We start from the raw sequence: 18,272 nt of genomic DNA, 5'->3' as shown, positions 1-18,272 counted from the left end.
CCCCCCCCCCCCACGGGGCACATCTGGCCCTGGGGACCCCCAGAGCTGCAGGGCAAGCAGGGGGTCCCATCCCGCAGCGTGTGCTGCCAGCCCCCTCTTGCGCTGCTGCTGCAGAACGGCCTTGGTGAGGCACAATGGAGCCAGAGGCTTTTGTACAAGAGGTTGTGGAGATCCTGCTCCCTAGGGGAGCATGGCTAAGGCTTTGTAAGTGAAAGGGTTGGAAGAAACAAACACTAAAAAAACCTCAGATCAACGCAGACGCCCCCACATCATAGACCTGTGCATGCACCCAGTTACACACAGTCGCCATGGCTAAGACAGGTTTGCACCTCCTCCATTCAGCCCAACTCCCAGCCCCAGCAGCACAGGAGCTTCAGCCAGAAGCAGAGAGGATGAAGAGGGACCCAGTTCTCCTCTCTGGTGCAAAATGACCCAGGCTTAAAATCATGTAAGGCACCCCGTGGGAGGGCTGGGTGGTGGATTTGTAAATCCTTCCCAACAGCAAGGCAGGAGAGCCTGGTTTAAGCCAGGAGAGGTGGGACTGGGGAGGGGAGCTCAGTAACGGAACTCAGCAGGGAGAGGAAAGCTCTGTTTCCCCTGACCGGGACTGATATCAGCCCCCTGAAGGCTGATACTGGGAAGTATCTGAACCTCACCCCATGATGCACAGCTGAAGACAGACAGCTTCTCCTTGCATCAAGACACAGTAGCCCAGAAACAACCCCATCACATTCCTCATGTGTGGGCACTTCCCAGGAACAAAGCTGCACTGGAGCAGGATGGGGCTGGATTGCTGGTCCCCAGCACGTGAAAGGTCAGTGTGGGAGCCAGCATGGAGATGTTGGCATCTACGTGACTGTTCAATTTGTGAGCTTCAGCACGAAACCTTTGCTGGGGGGATGAGCAAACAGAACTAAACATGGTAATTTATTCACTCCGTGAAAAAATATTAGTTAATCCAAGCCAATGAGATTGTAAAGCCTGATAACTGGTCTGGCTGGTGCCAACATCTATCGCTAGCAGTACTCATGTTTTTTGTCTACGCTGTTGCCCTAGGCAGTGAGATGCAGCAGCAGCATGACAGCTCCCAGCCACACATGATAATTTAAGAGAGAAAAAATATCTTATTTCAACTCTGAACCAGGGCATAACAGTTCAAAAAAAAAAATCAAGACAACTTGCAAAAATTTATTTAGATAGCAGTGACACTGCAGAACTTATTTGCAAGTCTGTGCTGTGCTATTTGAGATAAAAACTGTTTAATGAAATGAAGGATGAGCCCTGCTTGTTTCCTTTGTAATGTGCCACTGCTGTGAAGGAATACCAACAGGCCAAAGCAAACACACTGAAAGCTGAGTGATCCCCCTCTAAATATGTACCTTCACCCAGTGTTTGCTCCCGGTGATTGCTGCCCTTTCACTTGCAGCCAAGCCTAAGTGCTTGGGTTGTGGCTTCAGGGGCTAAAAACTATTCATTTTTAAATAATGTAAGCCATATAAAGCTGTCACTTTGAATCACAGCTTATCAGGGAGGGATATTTGGGTTTGCAGTATTCAAATTAGCTATTGTGAGTTTTTGCATTCCTTTGTTCAACATTTTCAAGACCAGCAATGTCTCTCTGGACTCCCATGCCCACTTTGAAGTGCACAGAGTGCCGTCTCCTCCCTCTCCCTGAGCTCCTGGAAGATGGGGCGCACCAGTCCCATGACACCCAGCTGCAGCCCCGGGGGAGAACGGGGACGCTGGAAGCTCAGCCTGCAGGAAGGCAGCGCTGGTTTCAAACATACCGCACCACTTGCTTCTCCTGCTTGTTTTTCAATTGCATGGCGAGGATGTTAATGAGTGTCTCGCCATGGCAGGCAAGCCCAGGGCATTTCAAACGTGGAAGAACTTCACAGAGAAACAATCTGCATAAAATCTAAGACGCCATTATTAAGAAGGAGGAAAAGAAAATGCAAGCAGAAACCATCCTCCCTCGGCAGCCAAGAGTGGCAAGAGAAGAATGGTTCTACAGAGAAAAATGTATTCATTTGATCCATTATTTATATAAAGTGTCTTTGTAAACCTGATTTCCCATCACCCTGGATGACAGCAGGGGGAAGACAGGAAAAGAAGAGGTCCAACTTCATACATCTGAAGGAAAGGCAGCCCGTCTGGGCAACTCTGCATCACACTAGAATCGCAGAGAGGGAACAAGCCCTGCCTAGCATCATGGGAGGCCAGTGCCATCTCTGCAGGCAGGCAGTGCCTCACCAAGCACCCTCCCACTTCAGGGTAGGAGCTGTGGGGTTTTGATGAGACGATTCCTTCCTTTTGAAGGTGGATGCACCACCAAGTCCTTGTTGTCCCAATGAAACTGCTTAACTGAGCAAACCCACTAAAAATAAAAGCATTTAATATGGGGTTTTCACATGAACACACAAAGGCAACAGCCTGAAACAGTACATACATAGCATATATAAATAAGGACAAAGATTAAAAATACTTTGGAAATGATGGACTCTGGGAACAGTTAGTGGCTGCTCTGGGAGGAAGCATCCTCGTGAGTCATTGCACAGAGCAGACAAATAAGACACATCCAAGCATGACAAACTCCCCCATGCCTGTGAGACAGTGTGAACACATTTGGCACTGCAACAGCCAAGGGTCCTAGAGGCCAAACCCGTTAGCCACCACCATCCTTAACACAGGGAGGACAGCACCACGGTCTAAAGCCCAGGGCACTGAACCCCTCTTGGGACTGCCCTGTCTGGAGACTGCACCCACCCCTCTGGCAGGGAAGGCATCCGAGACACGCAGAACACCAGGCTGAACCCTCATAGATAATTTCTTAGAGCTAACCAAATCTCATCTGTGTCAGAAGCCAGACAGAGTCCCTGAGCTAGAGCCATCAGTAAGGCCGGGACAGCGGAGAGAAGTCACATTTCTCTCATCTATACTGAAGCAGCATATTTAGTTTTAGGAACAAGATTGCCTTGCCAAGCAGACACCCATATAGAGATATATGCCCAAGTAAGCTAGGGGCAATGGGGAGAGGAGGGTTGGGATGAACAAATGCTTCACCCAGCAATGGCCCCTGATGCAAGTAAGAGCAAAGGTAGCAGGACCAGACTCAAATCTCCCTGCTCTGCCACTTGACCTTCAGCTCCACCTCATGTTTGTTCAGAGGCAAAGTCAAGATCCCCAGGTCTCCGCTAACAGTGAACTGCAGGGGCAGGGTAGAAGTGCCATCAACAAAACACACAGTGCTCTTCAGAGCACATAGACAGCTTCAGCCTCTGGAGGGAATGCTTACAGACACATTCTCAAAAAGCACATACTATTACCACAGCAAACAGCCTCTGCCCTTCCTCACAGCATCCTCGCCTGCTCAGTCCCTGAAGAACCAGAGCTCTTTCTTTGCTGCGACAGAGACTCCTAACACCAGCAACTCCCAACTCCCACATCTACAGTCCCACTAACCCCTACATTTTCAAGGCAGCTCCTCCAATTTGGGGTCAAACTGGGGACAGGCACCCCCAATAAAGTACAAAGAACATCCCTTTGGAGGCAGCAGCATGAGGCACATAGCTTTGTATCTCAAAAAAAAACCCCAAACCAGTAAAAAAAAGTGACAAATTCCAGCTAAGCTGCACAGAGCTTCAACGCCCTGTTTTGACAGCTCTAGCCAGTCTGACTGAACTCTCCACTCACGTCCAGATATTCACACCTCCTGCCACCAGTTGTCTCAGAAAGCTGTCAAGGGCAGAGCTCTAACTCCTGCCGGCTGCTGGTTCTTAAAGATTAGAAGACAATTATAATTGGATTCCAGAGATTATTTGCTTCGCCAAGAAGGGATGAGAAGTGTTTAGATCGTTCCCCAGCTGATTAAATCTTTATTTCACAGTAGTGACCCTGTGTGTTTCCTACCCCAGAGTGCTCGCAGACAGGTACTTGGCAAGATTGGCTTACTGGAGCACTTTAGCTTAACAAGACAGCTGACACTGGCCAGCTGTGTTGGGGGTTTATCCTGTATCTAAATGGTTTCATCTCATTTCTGCAGCTCAGGCCAAAGAGCTGAACCCAGCTCCAGGTCTTTCCCCCAGTTTAATGACTAATCAGCCAGTTGCCTGACCAGCCATCCAGATATCTTGAGCCAAAGCCTTTGGTACCATTTGCAGCAGATCACAAAGGGCCAGCACCTTCTCTCCCCATTCATGTTGTTCATACTGTTCCTATGCTGCACACACAGCCACAAGACTCTGCCTGCTTCAGAGATCCCAGCTTCCAAAGGCTGGACTGTCCTGCCCCAGACAGACTTTGCCAGCCTCCTGCCCCACGCAGCTTAGCCTCCCTGGGTGAACACAAAAGCAGCAACACTCCCTGCTCACCAGGCAGAGCTGTGCCATAAAAACATGAAGGCAGGGAGTAAGGGCTGCCTCCAGCTCAAGCTGAAACAGGGGGATGAGTTTACTGGGGAAGCAGTTCTTCCCCTGGCCCCAGCCGAAATGATGGCATGCAGAGCCTGGCTTCTCCCAGACCCATCCTGTGCTCTGTACCATTTGTGTGCTCCAGCCCTTCGGGGCTAGCAGGGCAAAAGGAAGCCCAGAGGAAGCAGAGGAGGGCACGGCTCCAGAGGAGGCCTGGAGGTAAGGTTAGCTGTCAGGGTGTGGGTGAAGTAGTCCAACATTTCTCACTGCTAACAGGGGAGGAAGCAAAAACAAGCCAATGTCTTAAAAACTCAAAGCAAAAAAATACAGCCTAGCAACATTGCAGAGAAAGCTGGGAGAGCACACAGGGCCCTGCAATGCACAGGGCTCTCCATGTAAGCAAGCACTCCAGTTCTTCCCAGAGCCAGCAAGTCAGACATGCTGCACAAGTTTTGGTTAGATAGTGGTTTGCCCCATAGTAGAATGAACTATAACTTATATACAGAAAGAAACAAGTCCTTGCAGTCTTTGCAAAGGTCCAGTTTCAAGAGCGCTGCCATGTTGGTGAGGGTTGCCGTGAGCCTGCAGCACTCCCCCTCTCAGTGCAGCACATTATTCACAGCTTGCGGGGCTGGGCATTCCCCACCCATGCGTTGGTGCGAGGCGATTCAGAGGGATGACGAATCCTTGGAAAGCAGGCGGGCTCGCATGCGTCTACAGGATTCCTGGAGCAGAGAATTAGAGCAACTGAATGCTTGAGACAAAATGCCATGCAAGAAAAGGTTGACATGCTGTCCTCCCCTTGCAAGGACTCCCCCCTGGTGTCTGCCTCCCCCACCTTTTCCCAAAGCAGAGCACTAGACAAGTGTAAAGAGTAGTTGGTCTTGAGCTGCACCAACCTCTTGTCCCACTGCCACCCCTGACAGGCTGTTAGCAGTACCCTCTGCTTCCTGTGGCAGCCAGCCTGCCAGCTTGCAGGTAGAAGGGCTGCACACACCTTCAAGGCCCAGCTTCCAGCACACCAGTGGCTCGGCACACAGCAGTGTGCTACAAGCCAGGGGACTGCAGAGCTTGCATGCCTGCCATCACCTCTGCAGGTGTCAGAGCCCAGCAGGTCAGGCTCCCCACAAAAAGGAGAACAGGCCTGTATGTTTGTCTCACCTCTTTCCGGCCCTCCAAAGATTTCAGCTTTGCTTGGGACATGTGAGCTGGAGATCCACATTTCTGTAACTGGTCAAGAGACGGCAATAGGAATAGAGAGCTGGGCAATGAAATGGCATCCACAGCCTTCCCCAGGAGCAGCCTGTACCATCAGAGAGCAGCTACCACCCAAATCCACTCTTGGTTTGTCTGGTCCATGGGACAGCCCTACTACGTGCAGACAGCAGGATCTGTACACCTTGTGGAGGAGGATGGAGAGAAGGGGGCGCAAGCCAATGCCCCATGGCAGGAACACAGCCAGAGGGACGAGACTGGGGTGAAGGCCCAGGGCTGCCACCCCTGTCCTGGTGCTGCCCTTGCCATCTGTTCTTGCTCTCCTCTCCTCACAGCAGCTTCCTAAGACCTTATTTAATCATACAGAAAAAACTTGGAAACCTTCTCTTGGACAGAGAACAGCAAGCAGCCCCCCAAGGATCGCTGAAATGAATGCCCAAGTTGCACTCAGACTCCCCTCCCACGCTCCCTGTGCCAGCAGCTTCAGCAGTGCTGGAGTAGCTCTTACCAGGTGGACATTCTCTTTGCTGACTCGCTCGGGCTCCGGTGTGGCATCCCTGCTCTTCCTCTCCAGGATAACCGGCGTTCCCAAAACTTTCCGCTGCCGTAAGAAGAAAGGGCTGTTGGCTAGTGCTTAGAGTGCAAAGTGAAAAAGAAAGGGAAGAAGCAGGACGCATTGCTGGTAAGCAGTTGGATGCTGGGAAAGAAAAAAGGAAGCCAAGCTGGGACAAAAATTACAAAGCAGAACCACCTTAAATACCATGCCACTAGGCTGAGTCTGCCTGATTGTAAAGGGTCTGGGAGCTGACCTGAAGCCTGGCTAGGAGCCCAGCCTGTCAGCAACAGGCACATGCTGCTGTGGGGCAGCCTACAGTGTGCTAACACCTGTGCTAACAGGCTAGACTACATGACTAGCTCCCTGTCAGTTCTCATCTCGGGAAGCAAACAACCCTTCAGAAGATGCACAGATCCTACAGCCAAGCGTTTCATAGATAATTACACTTTAAACTAACAAGGCTTATTGCCACTGTACTGCCTTTCCTGGCCCCAGCGGATCTGTGTTCTTCAGCAGCCAATACTTTGAACAGTCCCTACCCTTTGAGGGCCTCATTCAAGCCAGGGCAAGGCAGAAGCAGAGAGCAACATCAGAAACTCACAGCAGAGAGCACAGGTCAGAAGCTGCCTTTACCTTAATGAGGCCGCTGAAGGAGCGCGAGCGGGTGCGTCGCGGTGCTGGGGATGTGGGTACATCAGAGCCAGGAGTGAGAGCTGTAGGATGCTTATTAAACTAGGAGGAAATGTGAGGGCAGTATATTAGCACAGTTACCATTATAATTACACCCGTTCCTTGCTGCTGTGTGCAGTTCTACCTGCGACCCTCTTTTCCTCCTTTGTTTTTTATCTTCTGCACCCCAAAATGGAGGAGCAGCTCAGAGCTGCAGTGAGAATAAAGCAGAGGAAGGCCACATCTCCCATCCAGGATTACAGGGAGTTTGGGTGTGAGGCTGCTTTGTGCTGGCTACCAGATTAGCCAAAAGCAGCAGGTGTTGGAGCAGAAAGGTGGTTGGGCAGCAGCTGGAGGCTGGCAGCCAGGACTGGTGCTGACTGTAACAACCAGTCACTGGAGCAGCAAGTTGGCTGGGAATGCTCACAGGACTGAGAAAAGACCAGTTTGTCTACTCCATGAAGGCAAGAGGGGACAAGACTTTTCCCTTTCTGAGGGAGGAAGCTCAACAAGGCCATGGGGAACTGCTGACTGGCAAGTCCCTAGCCTGGAAAAAAAGAGAGCTCAAAGCACAGTTTGGTGCAGCAAGCTCCACATCCAGGAAGGGTGGCCTCCTCCCTTGCCTTCTTACAGCTCTGCCCCTTACACAGCCCAAAGCCCACTATCCCCAGCCCACCCAGGACTAGAAGCAGCTCTCAAAAAGGCCCTGCCTTTAGCCCTGTGCCCAGGATTGTGCTGACAAGCACACCCCAAAGATATCTTTTCTCCCCACACTACCTGTCGGATAAGCTTCTTCTTCTTTGCAGAGTCAGGCATATTGTGGACGTGGCGGAAGAGCTCCTTCAGTGCCTCTTCTGTGCGCTGCTGGGTCTCCTCCTGATGGCAAGTGTCCAGACGGCTTCGCTTCTGAGACTTGAGGGGCTGCAGCTCCTTGGAGCCAGGAGATGTCAGCAAATCCAGGTCGTCCTGGGAAAGTGGAGACAGCAATCGCTTGCCATGCTTTAATCCAAATGAGCCACCCATCTGAGCCAGGCTGGGAAGAGGCTTGTGAGATGCCTCAACCCCAGTGAATGCACAAGGCTGTGTTTTCCCTACCCCTCTGCAGCAGCACTGCACCAGCAGGCCCTGTGCCAGGAAGAGGTGACAGCAATACAAAGGTGACCCCATTGCTTCTTCCCTCCCCTCCCGGATGCCAGCTGCAGAGGCCCTTCCAGGCTTGCGAAGGGTCAGTGCAGCTCCTTGCAATGCATCTTCCCTCTTCTGCAGCTATATGAGGCAGGGAAGCATTTGCTGGCAAGACACAGACAAATCTTGTCCCAGTAGCAGCAAGTAGCCCTTATCCCAGACCCTCTTCCAAGCAGCCTGGCCACGGCAGCAGGCACGTCTGTTTGGAAGGCGCAACCCCATGAAGGAACAGGTGCTGCATGTACTGGGCCCGGGGAGCAGGTTTGCTGCTAAACAGGGACTGGTAGCTTTCCCTGTGCTTTTGATTAACAGATGCTTCAACTCTGCCCAATATCCCTAATGCAGCTGCCTGCACTACCACACCATATGGTTCCCTCACTCCTGCTCTCTGACAGATCCTCTTTCATGACTTGGTTTGTTTTCAGCTTCTTTCACTCACAAGGATCCTTTCATAGTATCACAGCCTCTGCTCCTCCATGGAGGGCCGGCACTGCATTTGCCGGCCTTACCTTTGATGTGTGAGCTCTGGATCCCAGATAATGCAGCCTGGCACACTCACGGATGTACGCTGGGGCCTGGGATGATGAGCAGAGAAAAGGCAAAATGTACGTTTAGTATGCTTGGCCCTGGCACAAGAGTGACCCCAGCAAGAGCTGCTCTTCAACCAGACCACACAAGCCACTTCCTTCAAGACTCAGCCACTTACGGCAGACAAAGCAAGGGGATTTCATGGCCCAGTGCAGTCCCTGTTCAGAGTTTCCTTTTGGTGCAGGCAACCAACACAAGTGGAAAAGAGTAAGAGCAGGGTTCCACAGGAACTTTTTCCAAGCAATTCCCCCTAGTTCTGAGGTGGCCAAACAGGGGCCTGACAGGGCAGAACGTAAACATTCTGTGGGAGGACTCAACAGAAAGCAGAGTCCTGGACTCTGACCAGGAAGGTCCTGATAAGTCAAGAGACTGCCTGTTGCAGAACACTTCCCTGGAGGAACCTGCAGAAAGCCCCACACTCCTGACTGTCCTACCACAGCACCCTGCCCTGAGCTAGACAGAGGCCCAGGACTGCAGGCTGGGTCTGGAACAGCAGTGGGTTGACTACCACTTGCAGAGAAGTTCACAACAACATGGCACATCTTATTACATATTCATCTCTTGGCAGCATTCATCCAGGACAAGCCCCTTCAGATTCTCATCCTGCCAGAACCTGAGGGGAGCTCGGGGGGTACCTGTCCCCAGGAACCAGGTTTCCCAGCCGGGCAGCAGGTGCTGGGTCTCCAGCAGAGGGTGGTGTTACACCGCACCCTGCTCCTGACCTGCCCGGGCATGAAGCCACCTCCTGGGCTGCCTGCCCAGCAAAGACCTCCTCCCTAGTCACTAAAGGAACAGCTTCTTGTAGAAATTCTCCTACCACAGAAGAAAGCACCCAGAATATACACTTGACACCTGAGATCTGCCTGGACAAGGGGCATTCAGTCTCCTGCTGAAGGGCCAGGGAGAGCAAGACCCCAAATTGCACTTACCTTAAATAGTTTCTGAGAGTGTTTGATCATGAAGGTCACTCCATTGTTCAGCTTTGTGATATTCTCCTGAAGGTCATTTGCTGTCACCTGGCAAGGGGACACAGCCAAAGGCGCAGCAGTTAGAAGCAGAGGAGGAAGGGTCTCTGCTGCCCTTGCTGTCTCTGGGACACAGCCACACACAGTGCCTCAGCAGGAGGCCTGCTCCGAGGAGACAGGCAGGCAGGGCTCACAGCACCCCGACAAGAAGAGCTCATGGTGCCAAAGCTGCTCTGAGAGGAGGAGAACCAGAAAACTCTGGGGACGAACAGTTCACCAGCAGCACAAGATACCTTGGAGAGAGATCTGCAGGGTTTGTCTGGAGTTGCCATTCTTAAAAGAAGCAGGACGTGCTGTGCTTTTTTACTGAAAAAGATGAAGCATCACTTCCAAATGAGACCTACGGCAGTCTGGACCAAACATGAGCACTGAGTCCTGCTGGGAAGTTCCACCTCACCATCCCAGGCTCCAGCCCTCCCATCACTGTATCAACAATTAACCTTCCCATCTTGGTTCTTCCCCAGTAGGCCTGCCTGCCTGCTTCTGCTTTCTACCTTGCAATATCCCACCCACAGATACTAAGGCACTGCTTACGTTTCTGGGCCACAGGATGTGGGGTGCAAACATGAGGGCAAGATTGTGGGCAGACATCTTGTTCTTGTCCTGCTTCTTGGCAGTCTGGTAGAGCAAGTCCAGCAGCAGTTTGAGCAGACTGCGGTTGGGCGCGGGAAGGATCAGAAACAGCAGCTGGAGGGCTTCAATTTGGCGTTCTTTGTCTGGAGTGCTGGTCTTATTCCCCTTCTCATCAAACAATGTCAAGTCTGCCAAATCACAAGGCAGAACATGAAGAACATAACATTAACTTCCCTAATAGGAGGCCTATTGCAATCAGTTACCCTTCCCTCTTCATATGCAGTCTCCTCCAAAGTCTTGCATAGTTCTTGGCCCTCTGTCTCTCTCTGCCCAGCTCCTAAGCTCCCCAGCTGATGTGTTAATCTGTGGTACTCCTCCCATAGGAGAACACAGTTGCTAAGAGTTGGGATGGGTTGAAGGCAAGATGCAGGAAGTTCACATAAGGTAGTTCAATAACAGTTACTAAGTAGATTGAAACCACACCTTGCTCAGGAGAAACCCTGACCTAAAACAGATGGAGAACAAAGTTACCAATGTGTGCTCCACTCCTGGAGGTATCTGTTTAATATGGGAGAGAGAAGGCTGGCCTAGACAGACTTGGTCTGATTCCCTCAGAATTTCTGCTCCAGTCTTTCCACCATTAGGCTGAGAAGGCAGGAAGGTTCCTTCTTACCCTGCTTTTAAGGATTACCCTTCTGCAGCCTAATGCACAGCTCTGTAGCACTACCAGCTTTCTAGGAGGCTAGTTCCATTCCCTTTGCTTATCACTGCTTCTTGCTGCTCACTCACCTGCGATTTTGAGGTGGGCATGGAAGTGCTTGTGTGTCAGCAGCGGCTCTGGTAATTCACCCAGAAACACCTTAAGCAGGGTGGCCACATCATTGGAATGAAACTCCCCGGAGTCCAGGTCAATATCTGTACCACTGTTCAAAGCATCCTTTAGGATCTGTTGCCTGATACTGTTGCCTGGCACTCGAAACAAGCCTTCTGCTCTTAGATCTGCTTGGCAGAGTGGAGAAAAAAGGCCACTGATTAATCAGAGGCTGATTCCCATATTCTTACTAAAGCAGTTCCCTCCCCTTTCTAGAGCTTAACAGCAAACTTTAGTGAACTGCATTTACAGATATGACTTCAAGCTAGCTCCCATCAATAGAAAAACTCCATGCACAGAGGGAAAGTGATTAACATATCTGCTAGACAATTCCAGGGAACGGTCATCCAGTACAGCCCCAAACTCCTGCTTCTGGAGAGCTCAGAGCTTTTCACTGTCTGCACCAGAGACCTGGGGTGGGTCAGATACCCCTTGGGATAGGAAGACAGCAGGATAGAGTTACTTACTTTTGTGCAGGTACTCGATTAGCTGGGAAACCTGTGCAATGCCTTCTTCTGTCAGCGGTGAGCCAAACACCACCCCCTTCTCTGCAGAACAGAAGATAACTTGTTCAGGCAGCTCAGATTCCAACAGGGCACAGAGATGAGTGGTCCCCAAAAAGAGGATCTCAGCATGCAAATGTACAAAATGCTAAGGGTGAAGGTCACAAGGACCCCCACAGATGTGAGATATCACAAGCATTCCCAAATAAATCGCTTCATCTCACCATGCTGTACTTGTAAGGGCCTCATCATCCTGCTTCCTACCTCAGTTTAATTATAGTTTTTATCAGCTAAAGCATTTTCTCTATAAATAATTCTCTAGCTCTTGAAAAAAAAACATCACCAGAACAGATGCTTCAGTTTTAAAGGGCATATCATCTGCAAGCCTGGACTTTATGGAAACAGCAAAGTGGGAAGGGCAGATGTGACTGGCCAGGTGGTTGCTACATTGACACACTCCACACCTGGGAAGGAAAGTCCAGATTAGTCCTCATTGTGGCTTGACAGGGAGTGGAGCAGAAGGAAGAGGTGTAGCTATGAGACTATGGGAGAGAACAATCAGCACTACTGGAGAGAGCAGACATTATCTGACTGGCTCACACTGTCCTTCTTTTCAGGGATTGGTAATCCCTGGAATTCCCTGATACCATGTCAGCTGCCCTGGCTTGAGTACAGTAAAATACAAAGTCTGAACAATGAACAACTATAAAAAAAGGAGCAGCAAAGCAATGAGCTGGGCCCTTCTCCATATGGAGCACTGACAGCTCCTCTCACTCCTGGAGTTCCCCCCCCCCCTCATAGCACATTCTGATTTACTAGCTTTTGGTCTGTTGTACTACAGATCTTACTGGTCTGTGGTGTTTGTTGATGCTCACAGCATGTGGGAAAGACCTGGTTAACCCTATGCACTTCTCTAGCAGCCTTCCCATGTAACTAAATTTATTCTGCCTGAAGAATGTTTCACTTTCTTCCAGAGCTTCTGAAATACACTGTAAGCCACCAGGAACTCCAGCCTCCTATTAAATCAAGAACTTTCTGACCTCCCTCTGATAAAGCACATGCTTCAGTCTTGCAGGAGAAAGGAGGGCAATGTGAGCTCTTGATCCACATGTAAGATCTGAAAGGCCCAAATACAAAGGGAGAGAATGGTTGGCAAAAGATTCTTGTCCTTTAGGAAAACTAAACTCATTAGACATTCAACAGATAGAATCAATAGTGGCCAGGAAGAGGAAAATGCATCTTCTTGAGACATGCAGGGCATGACAAATTCAATTTACTTTTGAAGTCAGAAGTTGATATCTGAATGTGAATTTGATTCTCAAAGAAACTTGAAAGATGTGTCTGGAGAATGGATGCTGAGTTACAACAGCTTAGGTGTTATTGTATGATTGCTTCTGAAACTAAGAAGCAGCAAGAGATTGAGTTTCCTGATGCTCAAAGAAGATGTAAGTATTTGCAGTTTGATCAGCTCTGAGCATTATGGTTCTTTGCCTCTGGCTTTGAAGAAATAAAACCTGTTTGTTCTAGCTGGTCTATAACACAAAGAAAAACAAATGATGGCTCCAAGATGAAACACAAAGTACATGAAACTGATTTTCTCTGTACGCACAAACTTCTTTTTCTCAGAGTTTGGCCAGGGAGCTCACAGACAGTGCCTGTCAATGCAGGGAGACAGTGCCATTCCAGCCTGGGAGTGCAGCCAGCAGACTTGGAAACATCTGCTAGCTGTAGCTGTAGTGAGACACATGGCCATGGAGATGTCTGAATGGGGGAAGGCGGAGCTCTTGGGGAAGAGAGCTAGCAGGAGACATCAGGTCTGATAAAAGCAGTGCTCCAGCAGAGTACAGATAATTTAAAAAAACAAGCTAGAGAAGGATCACAAGCTCCTCCTAGAAGGTTCTGACAAGAACACAGAAGTTTCCATAAATGCTAAGAAAACATTTTCCACTTGGTTACTCACTCCTGTTTGTCAGGTGGCAAGTGTCTGAATGTAAGGTGTCCTGCTGCTCTCCTGCAACAGAGGCAGGAGCAGTAACAGGTATGAGCACAGTCCAGCTGCAGTTTGGGGCAGTGTAAAGACCTGTCATCACAGAGCAGCATTGTAAGTCATGGCAATATTTACTAATTCTGACCTAAGGATGCAAAGGACTTGATTTGGAGCACCTGATTTTCCCCAGCAGTGGTGTCCAGCCCTGGGTGAGTGTATCTACCAGGGCTCCCACTGGGTGAGCCAGGAGTAGAGGGCTGAAGACAGCATTAGAAAATTGAGCCTGAGCAGGGGGGGTGGTGCAGAGCTTGTCCTTACGAAACACAATGGAGGAATAGGTTTGATAGAATCAGAAACACTTTGAGAAGATATCTAAAGACTGAAGACCAAAATAAAGACAGTGATAGCTCCCTTCTCAGAGGTACTCACAATGGCAGAATTGCTCAAAGAAAGGGGACGACTAATTAGAAGTGTTCAACCTCAGGCTGCCAACATCTGAAGGCAGCTACCCACAGCTTCTCTGCCAGCAGACAGCCAGTCTAGCTGGGAAACCAGAGCTGACAAAGGATGTGAGAGGTGCCCAGATGGAGGCAGTTTCTGTCTAGATGAGTGAGAAGGTTTAACTGAATTTATCAGGAGAACCAGGCTCATCTTGAGTGTGGGCAGCAGAACTTGAAAGAGAAGATAAGAATAGTGAGTTTACCGGAAGAAAACTCCATCTGAATGCTTTTCTCAGAGAAATATGTCATCACCCAGGGTTGAATCTGGGCTTGAGCAGAGTCAGTCTGCAGTTTTGTAACTGACTCACTGGATTGGGATGTGCATCAGAGTGGCACTGGCATTTGGATGGGAGATGCTTACAGATTTCTGAGCTGCACAGACAAGATCTTTCAGAGAGGTGTGACAGCAACTGAAAGAGACAGTGGACCCTAAGTGAAGTCAGTGGCCTGGAAAAGCTGGGCATTAGTGTTCTTCACGGAACCTGATGCTCTCAGCCTTTACTGATACTCCATCACTTAAGAAGAAAGCTAACAAGCTAAGGAAAACAGAGCATAGTCTACCATGGACACAAACCAGCAGAGAGACAAGGATACCTTGGTGTGTATTGGAAGAACCTGCACCTTGGTCAGGCACCCCTCTCCAGGTCAGTGCTATCCACAGAGCTAGACCAGAAACAGTCAGGGAGCAAAGCTGTATGTTTGTGGCATGTGCTGCACTGAGCACAGCAACCAGCTGACCCACCAAGGCCAACCTGACATAAACCACAGCAATAATCTCCAGAAGAAGGGCACTCTAGAAGTGGCGGGGCATTTCCAGGATGAACCTCCTGGCCTCTGTTTCGCTCCTTTCCGGAGGTGGCATTCCCAGAGATTACAGACCTATAGTATTAAGCATAACAGGCCTACACTGAAAGTTTTGTAAACTACGTGTAATGGATTATGACAGTCAGCATCACCCCAAAGGTAGGCACCAGACATCATGCCATACTCACCCTTGCGCTTCAGAGACATCAGAGAACGAAAAAATCCAGAGGCTGTGCTGTTTGCCCCAGGCAGCTTTGGGTCCTCCTCTCCCATTAGCTGGGCCAGCTCTGCCCCAGGCAAGTCAATGAGCCTGGTAATGTTGCTGACAACGAGCTCTGTGAACACCTCTGGTTTTTCATGGCGCAGCTTTTCCACAAAGAAGTCAGGATTGAAGATGATGGGCTGGCTGCGGAGGGAGGAGTCATTGCAAATGACAAAATTGCAGATGGCATCACTGGAAAAAAAGGGAAGGAGAAAAAAAATACAGTAACTCCTCACTGCTTGGTTGTTTTTTGTTTTTTTTTACAGCCAGCTGGTGTGCCCTGAAGGAGACATCTGCTGACACAGGAGCTACCAGTCTACACCAACAGCACTGTCTGTCTTTGGTGAGCGTTCAGCACAGTGCAGTTACATTTCCCTTTGGAGCAAAAACATTTCTGGCCTGTTTGTACAACACAGCCCAAGACAAGCACTCTGTAGCATGATGGTAACATACGCAACACATGGCAACACCCAACTAAAACTTTCACTGTGTCTACATCCTACTGGCTCAGGCAGGTATAACACCCAATATTTTACATTAACTTAGAACTCTCAGTCATAAATGTTTGGTTCTGTCTCCTTTCCTTCACAGAAATTCACTCCAAGTTGCCTGAAAATCTAAATCCCAATCTTTTTCATGCCCAGTTTATACTTGTCATTCCCACTGCCATTCCATCATCCCTATCTTCCTATCAACAGATAGTTCCCATACCCTGGAACTTTGTTTTTAAGATAATAAATGTGCAATAACACTGACCCGCACTTTCACTACGATGTGGTCAAATGCTCCCAGGTGATAAGCTGTCAACTCTTTGGTTACTGCTCTCTGCCAGCCACGATAAGTGCCCAGCTATGCACTCTGAGTCTGGAGTGAGCGTGAACATCAATATTAGCATTAGCCACACAAGATCAGTCCTTGAGGAACCCCATATAAACTTTCTTCTAGAACATCTCTTTTTGGCTCATCCAGTTCTTGCCTCTTCTTCAGGCTGTCCTTTATCTGACTCCCCTATTCTCTATTAACACCTACTTTCTCCATTTCATAGCTTCTCATGTGGCATGGGAAAAGGGATGCATCTGAGACACTGCTCTGCTAAGGGTTATCTGTAACAGATACTTAGCCCTACCAGAGGTTAGGTAAGCTACATTCACCATGTTTAAAATCAAAATAAAGAGTTATCAAAGAGGTTAATCAGCACTCTCAGTGCTCACACTTAAATCTTATCCCAATTTCCATCTACCTCTAGGTCTTCCATTACCATATTCCCACCACTGTTTCAAACACTTGCACACTTCTGAAGTCAAGCCCACAGGCTAGAGTTGCCTAGCTTGCTTCTCCTGTCCCTCTTTTACTTAAATGTGAGGATTAGTGTCACTACTCCCCAGTCACAAGCTACTGCCCCAGTGTCATACTTGGCTATGAAGTGCTGGCCTGGCGCTGGGAGCTGGTGTGCCAGTTCATCCCAGGCTCTGGGTGGAGGTTGCCTACACACCCAAGCTTGCACACACTGCGTGACATTCCCCAGCCCTTTAATCATTCCTGCACTCTTATAGAATACTTTCCTTTCCACTGTTTCAACATCCCTCCTCAGCTGTGAGCTCTCACTGTACATCATTTCCCAACAGCAGCTGCCAAGTGCACAGGTAACAGAAATGATGTGCCGGTGTACCAGGGATCATGTCAGTCCCTTGGGTGCAGTGTGGCAGCCAGGGGGGGAAGCACATGCTCTGACGATCACCCCTGGTGCCACCAAAGGCTTTCCCTCCAAAGCAGACTTTCCCACAGAAGACCAAAGCACCTTGATCTTCCTCTCCTCTCTTCCGAGGTGTGGAGGCCACATCACCATGTTTGGACCACACTGGGCATCTGTGCTCATGGCTCAACAGCCTGCCACCAAAGCCTTTGCAACCCACTGGACCTTACTCCATTGGTTCAAGCAACAGAGCACTTCAGTTACTAGTTCAGAGATCCCAGCAACTTATTCTGATGTAAATCGACAGCACCTAACAAAGGGAAGGACATTAAAGCACATACTGGCAAGGCACCTGAACTCCATCCTGCCTCCACCCTCCCCAACAGTTATCTGAGCTACTGCTGTACACCTTTGACCTGAAAGACCATCGTGACATGATTTCCAGGATGTGTGATCAGAATAACAGAATAAAAGTTGGGGCTCAAGTTCTACAAAGAGAATGATACTTGCTGAAATCAGAGGAAACCGGGCCCTCAGCAACACTTGCACCGTGAGAATCCATATGAAACCCTCTCCCCTTGCCTCCAGTCTCCATGGATGTCAGAAGACTCCTTCCAGAGGATGGAGAGAAGGAAGGTCTGCAAGGCAGACTGCAAGGCAATCTGCCAGGTCATCTAAAATTTTAGAAAGCTCTTAAAGGCTCCCAGATGCATGGTTCAGAGTGGCCTAGCAAGCATGCTGCTGACTCCAAATGGGGGCCATATTTTTCAGAGCACCTCCCAGCCTGTTTTTCAGCAGTTTGTTATCTGCAATAAATCACAACCAAAATGCAACAACTTGGTATCGGTTGCCAAAAAGCAACTGCCAATCGATCTGATCATATTCGCATTTCATTGCACAGGGCTACAATGCACAAACAAGTGCCAGCTCTGCCTATAATGTGGAGCAAGCCCTTTGCCTGAAACCCATGACAACTCATTCTGTGGCAATACAGATCCTGAGAAGGGTTAATAGCAAGTGTATAGGCCCAGTGACCCTGCCTGCAATGATCCGTGCACTGTTATTCACTCACAGTTTTGTTTCCCCACAGAGAAGATATGCAAATACTTTGCAGAAGTTACATCAAGCATCACAGATTATCTGCTCCCTCTGACAATTAGATATCTGGATTCAGAGAATAAAAATTAAACAATTTTGTCAACTAGAACTGACTGACATGACTTCTCTGCACAACCAGTGTTACAAGTCACACAAAGTTTAAGAACATTTAATGCAAAAATAAGTAGAAAAAAAGTAAATTTCTTACATGAGTGCTGAGAGCTTTTGGAGAGGCATTAGGAAGCAGAGACAGGGAAAAGAACTTGCTCCTTGTTTCCAGCAACAAAAGAAACCTGCCTGTCCCAGCACAGCCTATGCAAATTCCACGCATGCT

General features: G+C 49.2%; 2 protein-coding genes across 2 annotated transcripts in view; both read right to left on the bottom strand.

Moving 5' to 3' along the window:
- Positions 1-1,825, bottom strand: part of SLIT1 (slit guidance ligand 1) — a 69,205-nt gene extending 67,380 nt beyond the window's left edge. The window contains exon 1 of the mRNA XM_026851501.1: positions 1,788-1,825. Coding sequence (XP_026707302.1) covers positions 1,788-1,825 — 38 coding nt within the window. The remainder of the gene's footprint in view (positions 1-1,787) is intronic.
- A 553-nt stretch (positions 1,826-2,378) lies between these two features.
- On the bottom strand, positions 2,379-18,272 carry ARHGAP19 (Rho GTPase activating protein 19). The gene is made up of 12 exons (XM_026850977.1): positions 18,147-18,272; positions 15,074-15,339; positions 11,559-11,639; positions 11,010-11,219; positions 10,182-10,408; positions 9,552-9,638; positions 8,544-8,609; positions 7,627-7,815; positions 6,814-6,912; positions 6,133-6,225; positions 5,571-5,639; positions 2,379-5,134 (listed from the first exon to the last, which is right to left on the bottom strand). Exons 1-12 carry the CDS (start codon positions 18,173-18,175, stop codon positions 5,078-5,080), a joined length of 1,473 nt encoding a protein of 490 aa, XP_026706778.1. The 5' UTR covers positions 18,176-18,272; the 3' UTR covers positions 2,379-5,077.

This window comes from Athene cunicularia (assembly GCF_003259725.1).
Source record: "Athene cunicularia isolate RWA chromosome 6 unlocalized genomic scaffold, athCun1 chr6_part1, whole genome shotgun sequence".
Lineage (NCBI taxonomy): Eukaryota > Metazoa > Chordata > Aves > Strigiformes > Strigidae > Athene > Athene cunicularia.
Note: the sequence above shows the minus strand (reverse complement) of the source record. Positions and strands in the feature narration are given on the sequence as shown.